Source organism: Polistes canadensis, unplaced genomic scaffold (genome assembly GCF_001313835.1).
Source record: "Polistes canadensis isolate GaletaPanama2010 unplaced genomic scaffold, ASM131383v1 scaffold_150, whole genome shotgun sequence".
Lineage (NCBI taxonomy): Eukaryota > Metazoa > Arthropoda > Insecta > Hymenoptera > Vespidae > Polistes > Polistes canadensis.
In genome coordinates this window covers 20,192-38,984 of record NW_014569697.1, presented here as the reverse complement: position 1 = coordinate 38,984, position 18,793 = coordinate 20,192, and the positions used below count along the sequence as shown (strand labels likewise).

Genomic DNA, 18,793 nt, shown 5'->3' with positions numbered 1-18,793 from the left:
AGAATTATACTCGAAGGTTTATTATTTCAGGTGTAAGTATTCTCGGTGTGAAAATACGTACTATGTTTTCTCGAGAAACAATTCTAGGAACTTCGAGAGAAATACTGAAAGACAGAATGAGAAAAAAGGATGAATCGAAACGAGAGAAAGAAAGAGAGAGAGAGAGAAAGAGTAAATATCATCAATTTCTAATTAAAGAAAAAAAAAAAAAAAAAACCATGAAAATTTCTATTACACCCAGTAAATAGTAAAACTTGAATTACGTGTTACTCGATTCAAACTATTTCATCCAACAAAATTCATTTCCACATTCTCCCATATATATTTGTTTTCGCGACAAAATTCTCTTCTCCTGATACTTTTTATCCCGTTACATCCGTATCTTCATATCAACGATCAATTTCAAAATAACTCGCGAAAGCTTGTTGTTATATTTTTTGCATACTTTTTTCCCGTACTTTTTGTTCTTTTTATTCCGTTTGTTTCTTCCACAAACCCCTTCACTCTTCCTCCACCTCCACGATCACCAACCAATCCACCCCATTCCTCTATTCTCCACTCCTCTCATTTCCTTTCCTCCAGTCGAAGTTCCAATCGGATTGATCGAAACAATGATATATAATACTTGCGACACAGAATCTGTGATTAGATCTAGACTCGGCTTAGTGACCGAGGAACCTACCGAGTATACAATAAATCCGATCGCATTGGTCATTCCGTCCTCCAAATCCAATATTCGTGAAATAAAAAAAAAGAAAGAAAAAAAAATATAGATAGATAGATAGATAGATAGATAGATAGATAGATAGATAGATGGATAGATAGATAGATAGATGGAGGACCAAACGGTTGGTTTGAAACTTGCAGATAGAATGAGAAAGATAGTGTATGTGTTTCTGCGTATATTTATATATGTACGTATGTATGTGTGTGTGTGATGAGGGGGAATGCGTGTAAGAGAAAGAGACAAAGACAGAAACGTAGCCAGATTCGGACCGGCAATTGTGTCCGAAGTCGCGGAACTACGTTTCACGAATTGCATATTGATTTTACGCATTGCAACTCTACAATGTCTACGATCGATGCAAACGCGTCACGTCTAGAAACAAAATTTGCCCCCCTCCCGATCCCAACCCACACCCCTTCCTCCCCAAACTTTCATGTCCGATAACTTTGGATAACTTTATTCTTTTTGTGTGTATGTTTTGTTCGTAATACGTTAACTCGTTAACACGAAAACGAATAATGTTATCAAAATTATCCTACGATAATATAAGATAAGGGTGAGATTCTATAATTTTTTTTTATTTTTCTTTTTTATAATTTAGATTTAATATAATATTGATTGTATTACGAGATTTGGTTTTCTTAACATTTTATTAACCCTAAAGTCCGTTCTATTTTAATTTTAAATAAAATGAATAGAGAGAGAGAAAGAGAGAGAAAAAAAAAGAAAAAAAGAGGAAGATACTTTATCGATATCAGACACGTACCTAAAGATGCTGAACTATACGAAAAGCTGATTGACATTTTTTATATTCCACAGTTAGTCAGATTATTAAATTCAATTATAATTTAGACGCTCATTAATGTCACTAACTTTCAATCGAGAAAGAAAGTTAATGAGACCGATGAAAGGATTTCGCCAGTACAATAAGATGAAAAAAAAAAAAAAAGAAAAGAAAAAGAGAGAGATAAGAAAAATCCTGATTGAGATATCTCCATTGATTTCATATAGAAACGAGGGATGAAAGATTCGACAGATCTCGATTTTCAAATCAACGGAAACCATGAAAATTCTCTAATACGTTTTTTAATGTGAACAGAGAGAATTGAAAAGAATAGAATATTATGGTGACAAATTAAAATTATACCCCCATTAAATTCTCCATCTTTTATCTTATTGACAAATTGTATTCTATATTTTTTCCAAATGAGAATATAAAAGGGAAATTTTGGTTGATAAACTAACGTTGAGACGAATTTTAACGGTGGAAAGGTCCGATGATTTCAAAAACTCTAGGAACCCTTGGAAAATCCTTTCGTTCGTCGTCACGTAGACGTAGCTTTTCCCATGACATCGCACGACGAAACTTCGCGTATATCATGGGATTAAGTCGTATCTTTGCTAGCAAGAGATGAAATGTGGTGGGGGGTAGAAGGTTGCTGGGCGAATAGGATGAAAAGGGGGTAGGGGGTAGGGGAGGGGGAGAAGGGGATGAAGGAAGCTAAAAGAATATTAGAAAGGAAAAAAGAGAAACGGAAGGAAAATATGTGGAAAAGGGAAGAAATAAGAGGTCGGAGTAAAAGTTCAGCTCTCGTTATTCGACTCCGTACCTCGCCAAACAAGATGAACGAACGAACGAACGAACGAACGAACGAGAACGAGGAGTGTGCTCTATGGTCAAGCTGCTCGAACTCAACCTGTGGAACTTTAAATCCGTTTCTAGTGAAAATAGTATGAGATAAACCGACTTTATTTACTATCTTTATATATATATATATATATATATATGATGTGTTCTATTTCCAACTTGAATTTAATTTATAGTGTTATGCACATTTTTCTTATGGAAAAGAAATAATACTACACGAAAATAAAAATATTGTTTTTATTAAAAATTCATAAAAATTCATTTCATTCATACGATTACTTTTACGAATGAGTGTATATGTTATTGTCAAGGCTGGAAATCAGTCATTGTTAGTAATACCTCAGCATTGTTATCAATGCAAAGAGCCTTCAGACGAAGTCGGAAATGAGACTTATTACAGAGTTTTTCCTAGGCATCGAACATAATACTTTCATATCCTATAGAATATCAAATTACTATTTAAACAACGTTGAAAAGAATACATCCTCGAGCACAGGCACACACAGCCATACGCAACCCCTCCCCGCCCCCCCTCCAAAACAACCCATACAGGTAAAGAACATTTCGTTCTAAACCTGTGTATCTTCCGATACGATAGGGAACAAAAGATACAGATTTTCGTGGAAGTATCTATGAATATCTGTCTAACTAATGTCTAGAAAATATAGCCTGAACCTTTGCAAATCGATTTATAACTCGATAAGGTATTTTACTCGTAGGAAAAAGGGTGTACTTTAATTTAATGTAAAAGTCATTAAAATATATTAACTATTAGTATAAAAAATATTTACCAAAACTTTTCAAAGAAATATCAAAGATCGTGCAATGCGGTAAATTGTGCATCTTTGCAATTTCTTTGAAAAGTTCGGGTAAATATTTTTTATACTAAAAGAGTGAATAGATTTTAATAAAACTTATATTAAATTAAAGTACACTCTTTTGTCTGCGCGTAGAATACCATACCGATTTATAAATTTAGCATGTAAAGTTCAGAAAATGTCAGAGAATGCAATGCCGTAGATTGTGCATCTTTGCAATTTCTTTGAAAAGTTTCGGCAAATATTTTTTATACAAAAAGTAAATATATTTTAATAAAACTTATATTAAATTAAAGTACACTCTTTTTTCTACACGTAGAATACTTTGTAGAGTTATGAAAATCAAATGTAAAGTGCAGAAAATGTCAGAGAAGGCAATGCTGTAAAGTGTGCATCTTTGCCATTTTTTTAAAAAGTTTCGGTAAATATTTTTTATACTTTTAGCAACCGCATTTTAATAATTTTTTTATTAAATTATAGTGCACTCTTTTGTCTACGCGCAGAATACCATATCGAGTTATAAATCAATCTGAAAACGTTCATAACATGGCAAAGAATTCAATGCTGTAAATTGTGCATCTTTACCATTTCTTTGAAAAGTTTTGGTAAATATTTTTTATACTAATAGTTAATATATTTTAATGAAACATATATTAAATTGAAGTACACTCTATTGTCTACGCGTAGAATACCATACCGAGTTATAAATTTAGCATGTAAACTTCATAAAATGTCAGAGAATGCAATGCTGTGAATTGTGCATCTATGCAATTTCTTTGAAAAGTTTTGGTAGATATTTTTTATACTAAAAGTGAATAGATTATAATGAAACTTATATTAATTGTGCAAGGATGCACAATTTACAGCATTGCAATCTCATATTTCTTTGAAAAGTTTTTGTAATTATTTTTTATACTAAAAATGAATATATAGAATATCAAAGTATTATGTTCGATGCCTAGGAAAAGCTGGAAGAATTTTGTAATCTTCGACTTCGTCTGTAGGCTCTTTGCATTCATAGTAATGCCGAGGAATTATTAGCAATGACTGATTTCCGGCTACGACAATAACATATATATATAACTCATATATATTTAAATTATGTCTCATAATTATTATATTTTGTCGTTCTCGTAAATTTGTATTACGTATAAATCAAGATTATCGATGGCCACAGAAGTGATACAAAAAAGATCCTCATATATACTCTTAACGTTATTAAAATAATAAATATATTATAAAATATTGAAAAGATTTTTCTCTATGGGAAAGATATAAATAAGAATAGACACTTTGAAAGGATATCAGGAAGGAACGTATAATCGAATATCATTATCGTACGTCGTTATATCGATACTCTCCTTTTAAACCATCCTCCTCCTCCTCCTCCTCCTCCTCTTCCTCCTCCTACCATCACTATTCCTTCACCTACCACCATCCTTTAGATCTCTCTTCACGGTGTCATTTATTTCGACAGCATTCTACGTTCATCTCCTGTTTAAAGATACTACCGAACCATGGGAATTTACGTCGTGGAAATGCGAAACGTGTCCCGGCCGAAAAATATTGTCGCAATTTTTCAATGCGCACAGAGAGAGAATGAGAGAGAGAGAGAGAGAGAGAGAGAGAAAAAGAGAGAAGAAAAATATTCGCCAGGATGAGTCGTAAATCGTACGGCGAGTTGCGTTTTCGACGAAAACGAGAGTAAGTGCGAGAGATAAACAGAACGAAAGAGAGAGAGAGAGAAAGAAAAAAAAGGAAAGAGAAAAAAAAAAAAAGGGAGAAGAAAAATAATCATTTGAAAAAATGTTGGCCGTTTCTTCCTGTCGTCCTGACGCTTTCATATTTTCATAAGATTAGCATCCAATTTGCAATTAAGCGAGTCCAAAAAATCATCCCTACCGTACATATTTTACATCAAACATTTACAATGTAAATTTTTATACGAGTAGGGAGAAGAAATAGAGACAAAGTAATTTTTCATGTTAATTCCGCGTTTAAAACCAAAAATTTTTTATGCATCACACTCATCTTAAACGATGTGTCAGTCATGCCCGCCCACACACACCCCGCCCCTTTTCCCATGGTTCTCCCTTTTTTGGGGAACGAGGGAAAAAACACATTAGTACGATTGAAATGATTTTTTGTTTTTTTTTGTTTTACAAAAATTGAAGAATACGTGAAATCGAAAAACGAGAAATATATATATATATATATATATGTTTCAAAAATACTTGACATTTTCATTTATCGAAACTCGACCTCGTTCCTTTTCGATGACTAGGAAATATTTCTATACTTTCTCTAGTTCGATAGAAATTCGACTGGAAATATTTTTTTCCCCTTTTTCCTTTTTTATCTTTTCTTTTTCAAAATTCATTCGAATAACTATTACTATTCGAATTTTCTATTAGATTCCTTTCGTTTTTTTTTCTTCATTTTTTTTTTTTTTTACTTTTTAATTCATCTCGTTCATTATACAATAATCATCGATCTATTTTTAACGCGTTAATAAAAATCCATGTGAAATATACGAATGTGAATAAATAAATAAAAAATAAATAAGAAAAAAACCACACGCGAAATTGAGAAAAAATCGTAACGAATTATTTCAAAAATATTTACCATCATTAATTTATTTATTTATTTATTTCTTTTGTTACATAAATTTTTTTTCTTTTTTTTTATTTTTTACTCTAACATGATCATCATCCACGACAACGGGGGGCCCAATTTTATGCCAATAAATCCGATACTTTTATCAGAGAAAAACCGATTCAACGTAGTAAGGTTGCTTTCGGGTTTCGGATCAGCTTTCTCGGTCGTTGAACTTCGTACAGATATTGTGGAAGAAAAAGTAAAATAAAGTAAAAGAAAAGGAAAGCAAAAGGAACAAAAGTTTAACAAAGAGAAAGAAAGAGAAAGAAAGAAAGAGAAAGAAAAGGATGAAATTCCCGGGTCAAACCCGTGCACCATCGGGACTTCGTGCGAGTTTTGTTCGGCCGCTAAAGATTTAAGTGGAAGAAACGAATCTTCGAGTCTGCCTGAAGGAAGAGTTTAAAAATAGGGGCGGAGAGGGGTGGGGGAGGAGGAATTATAGGGTGGTGACTCAACGAGGAGAGGGGTATGGGGTTGGAATAAGATGAGAAGGCACGAGGTACCACCCTCGAACCATTTCGTTTCATCTTCGAGAACGTTCACTCGTTTCTTCCATTCTTTTACATTCTTTCTTTCTTTTTTTATTCTCTTTCGAACCCTCCACCCACACCCCCTAACCTTCCTCCCACAACGCCGATTGCTTCTCTTTCTTTTTATTTCTCGAATACCGGATAATATCGATTGATTCCCATTTTCACTAGCACCATTGCTAACAACTCGATTATACCGATTACACTCTCGGTTATATTCGAAATAATTCGAATAAAATTATTCGAAAAGAATATAAATGAAGTAAAAATAAAATAAAAAAATAAAACAAAGTACAGGAAACATAATGAAATTGTGGCAAATAATCAAACGCGAATGAAGAAAGAATAATATTGTATTATAATAATATATAACGTTGAAAGAATTTTAACGATCACGATTATCAATTTCAATATCGATTTTTTTATCGTACCGTATTAATATGCCACCTACTATACGCGACACCATAAGTGTCGTTTAAACTAATTGTTTAAAACGATGTAAACTTTAGGCTGCTAGTATAACCAGTTGAAAAGAAATTTTCAAACGACTTCGAAGGATCGTCATGATTTCATTATCAAACTTTCGCAGACTCATTCCCGACGTCGTTTAAGTTTACCCTATCGAGAAAGAGAACAAGGACAGGGAAAACAGGGAAAGGGGGGGGGAGAGGAGTTAAAGGCCAGAACAAGGAAGTACCAACGAATGTTCTTCTTCTCTTTTTTCTTCTTCTTCTATCACTTTGATACTTTTTTCTTTCTCTCTTTCTCTCTCTTTTTCTTTTTCTATTATTTTTTTTTTATTTTCTTTAGAAACTCTCGTCCCAATTGCACGGCATTTATTTAGGATCTTTCACCACACCTTTAAAACGTTCATTTCATTTGAGGTAGATGGGGGGGGGGGAAATGTGGAAAGGGAAAAGTCTCCTATTTAAGTATGTATACTTCCCTTAAGTAGAGTTAGCTATTTCATTTAGTATGATTGAAAAGATCTTAAACAATGAAATTTCACGACGACTAAGTAAGTTCTACGAATTTTTATCTATTCGCGCGCGCGTTGAAGACAAATAATTATTATTGTTTTAAGTATACCGAAATATAAATTATTTGTTGTATAAGAAAAATATGACATTTCGATATTTTAAAAATGATTTTATTTATTTTTGTTTTTAAATATATATATATATTTCGTTAATTATAAATATATATATATATATATTTCGTTAATGTCTTTTATACTCGTATAATTTTTCTTCCTTTTTTTTTATTTTCTTTTTTTAAGTAGAATAATAACGTTATTATTATCGACACGTTAAAAGAATCTTTTGTTGTGATTTCAGATTTTACCACCACCACCACCAGCGTCACAATCATTCACCTGCCCCCCTCTAATCTCCTTCCCCAAAGAAAAAAAAAAAAGAGGGTAACGAAAGAATAAAGGAAATTGTCGTCGAAACGATTATAGGAAATTGCCGTTGACGAAAATTCATTCGAAAACGTAGCCATTAAAGCCAAACCCCCGGAAGGTACGAAAGAGTCGAGGAATTTTATTCCGATAAATTTCGCGTAGAACGAATCGACGGAATTTTTTTTCACGCCGCGCGTTAATGAACGCGGCAATTTGTGGGATATAGAAAAAATAAAAAGAAAAAAAGAAAAAAAAGAAAAAGGGCGAGAAATAGCACGAGAGAGAGAGAGAGAGAGAGAGAGAAGAGAGAAGGAAATAAAAAGGGAATAAAAATAAATGAGAGAGTGCAGAAGGGTGGGTGGTGATGTTGGTGTTGATGGTGGTTGTATTAGTGGTGTTGAAGATGGGATTTTGAATCAAAGAGAGAAAGAGAGATAAAAGATAAACGAAGAATCGTAGACAAGTTGACACCGACCGGTATACTCGACGAATTTCTCTCGGTGCTTTATGTAAATTCATATATATATATATATATATGGTAGGTATAAAAATAAATTTATATATATGTGTATGTGTATATATATATCATATATATATATTGATTTACAGGAGGGTATAAGGTTAGGGTATGAGAAGTGGATGTCTTCAACGATGTGATTCTATGCGATTGCGTCTTCATTATTTTTGAGTATCAAAAGCAACATCTCGTTAGTTTTCTATAATACATTTTCGCCCCCCCCCCCTTTTTCTATGAAATATAACAACTAACGTGTAAATATACAGATCATGAATAATATATACTAATACCTATTACTGATATCATCTCATTATCTTGAATAATTTAACTTACCCTACATATGTGTGTGTATACATGTACAATATATTAGATGTAGGAATGATTATTTGGAATTTGATAAACAAATTTAATATTTATATATATATATATATATATATATAGTAATCCCCGACATCTGTTACTTTTTCCAAATAATAGTTATCATTATTTTCGATTATTTTGATCCTAATTTTTGTATAGGAATGTCCAATTTTTTTGATTAATACAAAACGACGAATATTATGATGCAATGAATTGAAAAAATATCAAATAGTATTGAATTAATTAAGTACATTAAAAATAGATCAATTATTATCAAACTTGTGGATCTTTTGATAACAAACTTGATAATAATCGATCGGAAATGTCTTTAAAAATAGGAGAAAGGGGATTGGAAAAAGAAACAAAAATAACAAGAGAACAATAACAACAAATAGAAAAAGGGAGTCGAACGGGATCGGGAAAAATCGAATCGATTGGGACTGGGAGACATAAATCTTATGATACTTCACGAAGCGGTTAGCGGAGTCGTTAAAACTTAATGGCGCTTAAATCCGACGAATTGAGCGTGAAGCCATCGATAACCTCTAAGGCCTTGTGCCTTTTACTACTATTCGTCGTAGCAATTTTTTTCTAAACCTTCAACCCCCCACTCCCACCCCCGACCCTACCACCATATCTTCTATCTTCTTATTTAAAGCGAATTGTAGAAAAAAAGCAAAAGTGAGGGAGAAAAATGATAGGATAAAAAAAAAATGCTTATGCCGCGTTTCCACGTATGAAGGATATGAAAATGAAACAAATAAAAAAAAAAAAAAAAAAAGAAAAAAAAAAGATATTAAAACGAGAAAGAAAATTGAAGTGTAGTATTAAAGGACAGAATAAGAGTCATGATTCGCGTAGGTGATTGTACGTATATATATATTATAGTTGAAACGTGACATTATGATAAATACCGTAATGATCGATGAAAACGAAAGAATTAAAAATTAAAAATAAAAGGAGGTAAAAAAATAACTCGTTCGTGATTTAGATTCTAGCAGCCTACTTTCAAAGGTCTTCTTCATTATTCCCGGATATCGAGATCAAGCATCTGTCAGTCTATCTACCTATCTATCCATCTTCATCTTTCTCTTTCTATTTCTCTTTCTTTCTCTCTTTCTCTCACTCTCACTCTCTTTCTCTCTTGTTCGTGCCAATGCTGTTTGCTCAACAATCACGTTAAACGGATTATCTTGATCACGTCGGATGAACGATCAAATATGTGCCGGCTTTTCCTCAACCGACTACGAGACCTTCGCTAGTGGATAATTGATTGAATTCTATTTGCACTGATCCGCTGATACAGAAGAACAAAACGAAAAAAAAAAAAAGGAAAAAAGCAAAAGAAGGGAGAGAAAAAATAAAAAAAATGAAAGAGAGTGGGAAATAGGAAGAAGGGTACGTTTACACCCACCTTTTTATAGACAGACCATCGTTGTTCAGTACAAACCATACCTACGCACAACTAACAGTCTTTTTTTCGTGCTCCAATTTAAATAACTTTTATTTTGATTTTTTCGTAATCATGAAACCGCTTATTTTTGTATCGTCGGTATTATTTCGTTAAGAGGATTACTTTGGTTTTTTAAACAAATCGTTTGGATAACTCAAAATAAGGTACGTAACAATTAGAAAATTTAATGATCATTAATTAGGTGTATGTATTTAAAAAAAAAAGAGAGAGAAAAGTTTCTCATTAATTGTTTTAGAATTACGCTTACGGTATTATTTTTTACGATATTATTTCAATAGAACAAGATTGCGGATTGTAACGTTATTCGTATGCAAATAAATATGAAATAAAAATTAGTTAGACAAAAATATGACACTTATGGAACAATCTAATACCTATATGAATTTCCATAAAACTATATACATATATAAATAAACGATTAAAATAATTTTATTAACACATTCCTTGTCAAGTGTATTGTTTCAAATACACGTGACACGATAATGACACGTATTAGTCAAATGCAACTTGTTAAGAAACGCGTTGAACAAATTCTTGTTAACAATAATTTGAATAGAAAAAGTTAAAAAAGAAAAAAAGCAATCAAATAAACGTAAATATATATATATGATAGTTGAATAGACAAAACTTATATGTACATATATCTGTACGTGTATATATATATACATATGAATTTCCATAAAACTATATAGGCAAGCATGAAATGTACTTACAAACGGTAGCGTATGTGTTATTCAAAATCGTTCCCACGTAATAAAGTTTTGGAAATTCGAGCAACACGCATACGATCCGCGTTTGATAAACTAATTCGCACACGTCGCTCCACGACGACGGATATGGCCGCTAAATCGGTTTGGAAAATCCATCGATGTGACATGCGGAATCGGTGATTCGTTCCCGGAAATGAGGGCAGAAACGAACAATCAAATCGCTGTCGAATTAATGCGCTCTTCATGCGGACGATATTAACGAACGAACGAACGAACGAACGAACGAACCAACGAATATTACCGGCTGATGTCAATATTAATATTCTCGTGTCACCTCTCGTTTGCCGCGATGCCCTTTTCATTTTAATCGTTCTCTTATCGATATCATCAATGATCGAAAGAAACTTAACGAACAAAATAAAACAAAAAAAATACAATAAGGATGAACTATAATATTTCATAAATTGTCCTCTACCGACAATATTTGACTAATCGTACGTTTCATCTAAGATAATTTATATATAATTTGACATTATTTTAAATTATTATATATATAACAAATAATCGAGATTCATTATAACTATATTAGTTTATAATAAGTATGAAATATATTAAGGATAAGTATATTTTTTTCAAACGTTGATTTTTTCCTATTCAAAATTTCTTTAACGAGTAATAATTTAAATTAGAACACTGATGTTAGCGATTGATTTATGGACAATAAACGAATCATTTAAAGATATGATGATTAATATAAAGAAAATAAATAATGATTTATTTTTGTTATGCAATTTTACTAACGATTATAAAGACCAGATAGTAGCTGATAGTATTAAAACGATAACTTCATATTTCACCTGGTCGACCGTTATCGTACGCAGATTTCCAATAATCTGACGAATAAATGTCATCAACATACCATTAATTTTCTATCGAAGATAAATTGCAATTACTTATCAATGACGTTAATAGCTGACTCGTTAGATTAATTAAAACAACTAACTCTATGAAGTATGTAAATACAAAAATACGAGCATGTGTACATGCAATGAGTCAGAGGGGGAGTACGTTACAAATTAGAAATTATTAATTTTTCTTTGTAATGAAAAACTTTAAAATTCTTATACGTAAAAAACCCAATTTACGATTATTCATCTTTCAAATTGATATGAATTTTATTACAGAAAAAATATTTTATTATAAGAGAAATATAATCTTACAAAATTGATTTTATAAAAGTATTTGCATCTAAATAAGAATATAATAAAAAATACAATAATTATTCTTGTAAATAATACTCTTCGAATCTTATATAAATAATTCTTTTAAGACGATTTAAGAAAGACATATCATGCTTGACCAATTTTTATCAACAATTTATGTCAAAATTTTATTTATCTTATAATAAAATAAAACTCTTTTGTGTCCAATAAAATTAATATCAATTTCAAAATTTATACAATCCACGCAAAATATATTTTCCTATGTGAAAATATTTCAATATTATTTATTACAAAAGAAAATATTGATCGATTTTTTTAATTTAATAATAGAAGATACTCTCTCTTGTGACTCATTTTATATACAGATATATTATATAAACATCATTACAATAAATTTAACATTTATATAGGAAATACAAATGTTTAATATCAACTTTGGTTGATGGTACTGCTAGCTGGCGTGTAATTCGAGTCTTGTGTGCTGAGCTAAGGTCAATCGGGTTCAAGAAGACCCAGAACGGTAATAAGAGTCCTTAGTTTAAGTAAAATGAGTGTTTCTCTGATTGTATCACTCTCTCTCTCTCTCTCTCTCTCTCGATCTCTCACTTTGTCTTTCTTAATAAAATGAACATTTGTCTAAATCCAAGTCCGTGTCGATGTAATCAATGATCATGCTAAAACGAAAGCACAAACCGCTTACTTGATGTTGAGTTGTGAATTTGAATTTGTCGAGTGAAATAAACGAATCCTCGTTTTCATTCGTGTTTCCTCCTACAGTTCCTATCCTTACCTGTCACGTTCATCATCGATAACAAGCCAAGAGAATGGGTGAGAGAGAGAGAGAGAGAGAGAGAGAGAGAGAGAGAGAGAGAGAGAAACAATGACGACATTACCTGTTCCCGCATACTAATTCTCTTATAGACAAGGTCCTATGTCTTTTACTGCTTCTCAACATCCTTGATTACCCTTTTACAATTGATTAACCTATCCTGCTAGAGACTATTATTCACAATGAACTTGCACTTACTATATACCATTTTGATGTTTCCTTTTAATAATGATTATTGCACGACAATTGATTAAAATCTTTTGACGTACTTGAATATAAATTTTGCACTGAATATGAATTATCTGATCTAACTATAATGCATGTTAACATTCTGACTATATTATAGTTAATCTTTAATTAAAATTAATTAATTACAATTGAAATTAAATAAAGTTAAATTATCGTCCGTTATCAAGAAAATTAACGATAATACGATCTCTTATTTTCTCTACACGTATTTTTTTTTTTTTTTAACATACAATTTGAATTTCCATTTAGATACTAATTATTGCACGACAATTGATTAGAATCATTTGACGTACTTGAATACAAAGCTTGCACTGAATGAATTATCTGATCTAACTATAATACACGTTAACATTCTGACTATTATAGTTTCTCTAATTAAAATTAATGAATAACAATTGAAATTAGATAAAGTTTAATTATTGTCTGTTATCAGAAATTAACAATAGTTGGATTCACTTCTCTACACGTGTTTTCTTTTTATCGTATCATTCGTGTCTATATTTTGATACTAATTGATGCATAAGAATTGATTAGAAATTCTGACGTGTTTGAATATAAAGCTTTACCCTGAATGAATTATTTGATCTAACTAGAATACAAATTAACATTCTGTCTAGACAGTTTCTAATAAAAATCATCTAATTAAATTTGAAAATGAGATTAAGTCCAATCATTGTCTGTTATCAGAAATTAGCAATAATGTAATCCACCTTATACGAGTGTCTTCCTTTTGCACAGTGATATCGATTCGAAGGAAACAGTCGAGCAAGGATTCTAATCGTAGTGAAATAATTAAACGCTGGGAAGGAAAACGAGAAGGAGAAGAAGGAGGTGGAGGAGGAGGAGAAGAAGGAAGAAAGTTGGAAGAACGGGGAGGAGAAGGAAGGGAAGGAAGAAGAGAGGAGTGCGAAAGCACGTTAATCGTTAAGAGGTCGTTGAACCTGATAAATTAGGAAGTTTGTAGATAGGTATAGTTCGTAGATACAGATTGTGAGCTGACGCCTTGAAGAATTTTACGAAGATAAATAAAGAAAAAAAAATAAAAGAGAGAGAGAGAGAGAGAGAGAGAGAGAGAGAGAGATGCCATTAAAAAGAGAAACCAGTGGAATCGTGAGGGTGTTTATGAAAAACCGAAGAGGAAAAAGACGACGGCTTAAACGTTTCGATAGTTTCTGTCAAGCTGTGCAATTCTATTGCTCGAATACAACCATACACGGTTTGAAATACGTCACTGCTACGGAATTGAGTTACCTCGAGAGACTTCTATGGCTAGTTACAGTAATTTTATCCTCGATTTTTGCCATCGGACTGATCTACGTGATAGCCAAAGAATTTCAGGTGATTCTACGATACCCTAACGAACTAAACGACCCTATCGTTCAACGTCGACTATGATGGATGGATGGATGGTTGGTTGGTTGGTTGGTTGGATGGTTGGATGGATGGATGGATGAATAGATGTGTGGGATATTTGGGTGTTTGGGTTGGTTCGGATAGATGCTTCGCACCGAAACTCGGTTTTGCATCAAATGCCTACCATCACCTTGCACGTATACACACACACACACATATACATATACATATTATATGTACCTACATACATATACATTGAACGTTTACGAGACTACCCCAAGTTAAATCGAATTTAAATTTTCAAGTTTATCTTGCTCACGCAAGACCTACAACTTGATAATGATGCACCTCCTTTAATCTAAAACATTCTCTTAGACTATAAACCCTCCCTATTTTAAATCGTTTAAGATTTTTTTTTGTATATTTTTCTTCGAAATATCCTGTACGTAGGTACATGAAATATTTTCAAAGTAAAACTGTCGATATTTTCTTTAATAAACCAACGTTAATCTTACTTTGTTTTTAGATCTGTTACTGAGATAGGATAAATATCGACAATTCAACTTTGATTTTCTTAAGATTCGTATCTATAAAAATATAAACGATAAAACTATTTATTTCGATTCTCGTAGAATTATCCAACGTCCATAAGCATAAAGTCAACGAATTACAAAACTTCTGGGGTACCCTTTCCAAGCGTGGTCATTTGTCCAAACCAACACGTAGATTGGAAAATGGCAATGGATCTTGAAAAGAAAATCTTTCCTAATTCTACGATAGAAAGGAACAAAAACAGCAGAAACAGCAGCAGCAGCATCAACAGTAGCAGTAACAGTAACAATAACAGTAGTAAAAATAACAGCACCAGCATCAGTAATAACAGCAGTAATAGCAACAGTAACAGTAACAACAGCAGCATCCTAACTTTTCGTAAACTATTACGAAAACTATCGATCATGAGTTTCGGTGACTTCGATCTTTTGACGTTCCTGAAAGATCGAGATCTTACCGAACTAGCTGGTACGTTGAATAAAATTTCAATTTCAATTTCAATTTTTAGACGACTCGTATTTTGAAGAAAACGATAAATAAAAAAGTAAAGAAAACTTTGAACATTCTCTTGCGAGTAATAAATTGAACTCATATAAATAAGTTTCATACGAGAGTTTGAAAAATATTTGTGATTTTTTCAAATTTTATTATATTAATATTATATTATATAGATATCTTTCGTAATATTATTATTATTATTTTTTTTTAATCAATTTCCAATAATTATATTATATGATACACGAAGCTTTAGCAGAATAATCCCAACGAATTCGTGATTTTAATGATTCTTAATTGCCGTTATTAAAATGAAATATCTCGTATAATTATTAAATTGTATATTAATATTTCAATTTGGTATATGATAAATAATAAAACGATCAATCATTACGAAATGAAATGAAACTCCTAACGTATACGATATTAAATTCTGCTTATCGATCGTTTATATCTATATACACATACATACACACACATATATATATATATATCATGTTCGAGAAGATATCAACGTGACGAGAATACTTCTGGAAACGATGCCAAAGTGTTCAGGTCTCTTCTCTACTTGTTGGTGGCGAAACTCCTACTATGACTGTTGTGAGATCTTCGAGGTTCAAAAGACGGAGTACGGCTTTTGTTACTCCTTCAACTCGGAGTTGTCGGAAGAACGGGTAGATCAAACTAAAGGGAAGGAATCGAAGAGAAGAGCACGAAGAACATCTGGTTACGGTGAATGGAGTGGCGTTAGATTGACGATGCATCTCAAGAATATTAATAAACCACCGGACTCTGGTAAGATTTATAAACAAAAAAAATAAGAAAAAGAAATATTAGGTCTACCGGAAAGTTATGTCTGTTTTTTTAGAATTAAAAAAAAATTATTATAATATTTGATGATAAAGGTTCATAAGGAACTTGGACATGAAAAGAAGTAGAACTTAATTTAATAAGTTCTTAAGAACATAATTTAATTAAGTTCTACTTCTTTTCATGTCCAAGTTCCTTATGAACCTTTATCATCAAAAATTATAATTTTGGACGAGAGAAAATACTAAATAAATTATTATAATAAATTTATTCCTATTATGAATAAACTTTATTAAATAATATAATTATTGTCATTGATATTTTTATGACTTCTTGTCAAGCCTGATTGGCAATTTGTATATTCTTATTTGTAAAAAATGACATTGTATCCTTAGAAACGATAAAATTGGAACGAGTGATTTGTCTGAAAAATTTTTCATTTTGTTTTATTTTAAAAACGAACATAACTTTTTTTCGATAGACCTAATATAATAATAATAATAATATTAAAATCATTCGCACACTCGTGGCCTTTTTTTCTGTCTCTCAATTTTTCGCATATTTGGTGAATTTTCGAAGCAAAACACGTATTAGGTGGGAAGATAATATTAAAATAGATTTTAATTAAATAAAATATTAGGGGGTCGCGAATGGAGGAATTTTGCGCAAGATAGGAGGGAAAAATTTTCGAAATAAAAAACCAAAAAAAAAAGAAATATCAATAATGAATAAATCATTATAAAATTTTATATTTAACTAATTCTAATAGTGATAATGTTTAACGCGTCATTATACTACGCTCGAGAAGAAAAATTTATTTGAAAGTAATAAAAATTTTAATGAATTCTCGATTAATATCGTATTCAAATAAACCTCTAAACGAATATATGTATATATATATATATATATATATATATATATATATATATACATATACATATAAAATTGCGAGATCGTTATTATTCCGCTTAATTTACTCTATAAATAATAAATCGATGAGATATATCGAGTATCAGAAAATGAACGGAATCATGTATGAGCATAAACAATTCAAATAATGCGTAAATATCGATTTATGTTGGTACCGTGTGAAATGTTCTACGTTCTATTTGCAAACGTCGATATACCATAATATAAAGGTGAAACGTTATGTTCTAATGCTTTACGGTATACGATATTTGCGATCAATGCGGATGACAAAGATTCACGATGTGTTCCTAAGATATATCTATTATATAAATCTATATTTTATAATACGTACACGAGAGAGAGAGAGAGAGAGAGAGAGAGAGAAAGATAAAGATATATACACACACCTATAGTTTTACCTATAATTTATTACATAGATAGACGTTAAATAAAACGTTTTAATCATAACGTTACAATACGTTATCCGAATATCTGAATGTAATCGAGTAGATGTACATAATTTTATAACTTAAAATTCAAAATAATAAAATGAATAATAATATATTGATGTCATAACATTGATCGAATTGATATCAACAAGTTTACAATTATCGAGAATAAATTGGATTGAAATTAATCACATCAAAGTGAAATATATATACAATAAATTATATATATATATATATATACATATATACATAGGTTGCGATTAAAACAAAAAAAAAGGATGAAAATATATTGCTAAGTTTTTGCTTTCTCCTTTTAATCTTTTAATATCTCATTACCTCTTTTACAGTGTCTTTATTATAAAGTAATATTTCACTGTGCTATCTTTACGCGCTTTTACAACGAACAAGAAATTAATAAGCAACGTCAGAAGAGAAGCATACTGTTATAAAAAAAACATTCAAATTTATTTTTCTTTACTTTTTTATATAATATATTCTTTAGCGTTGTTCGGAGAAAGAAAAACAAAATAAGAAAAAAGAAGAAAAATCATATAAAACAAGTATGATTTTGCAGATATATTAGATCTTACATTTGTAGAAATCTTTGATCGAATAATCTTCAATGCCATGCTAGGAGTATTTATTAGGGAATTCGAGCTTATGGTAACTATTGGGTCTTCGTTGGTAATCACAGAGACCAATGCGCAAGGTTTGCTCTTAATGTAACTCGAATGTTAAACCAGTGACAGTGTAACTTCATCAGCGTGGCATGTCAATCCAGAGCTCGTTAACCGAACAAGCAAAAGGCTTTATATCCGAATCAATTCCCGATATCCCATGTCGACGTACGCATAATTCCTGAAATGTCGTTGGTGAGATAACCAACAGCATTCTTCGGACGAACGAAATATCGATTCTGACGCGGTCAATCGTATCCAACGCGGACGATTTCATTCTAAATTCACAATTACTAACAATATTGCGTTTGTATTTATTTTAAATATCTACCCATAATGTAATCCTAACAATAATTTTAGAAAATATTTTTATTTCTATAGGAGTGTTTATACGTGTTTA

The 18,793-nt window shown here is 31.3% G+C and overlaps 1 protein-coding gene across 1 annotated transcript in view; it reads left to right on the top strand.

The window, feature by feature from the left end:
* Nucleotides 1-14,270: 14,270 nt before the first annotated feature.
* LOC106788692 (pickpocket protein 19-like) overlaps nucleotides 14,271-18,793 on the top strand; it is a 9,576-nt gene continuing 5,053 nt past the window's right edge. The window contains exons 1-3 of the mRNA XM_014752178.1: nucleotides 14,271-14,486; nucleotides 15,134-15,521; nucleotides 16,104-16,343. Of these exons, the coding sequence (XP_014607664.1) occupies nucleotides 14,271-14,486; nucleotides 15,134-15,521; nucleotides 16,104-16,343 (844 nt within the window). The remainder of the gene's footprint in view (nucleotides 14,487-15,133; nucleotides 15,522-16,103; nucleotides 16,344-18,793) is intronic.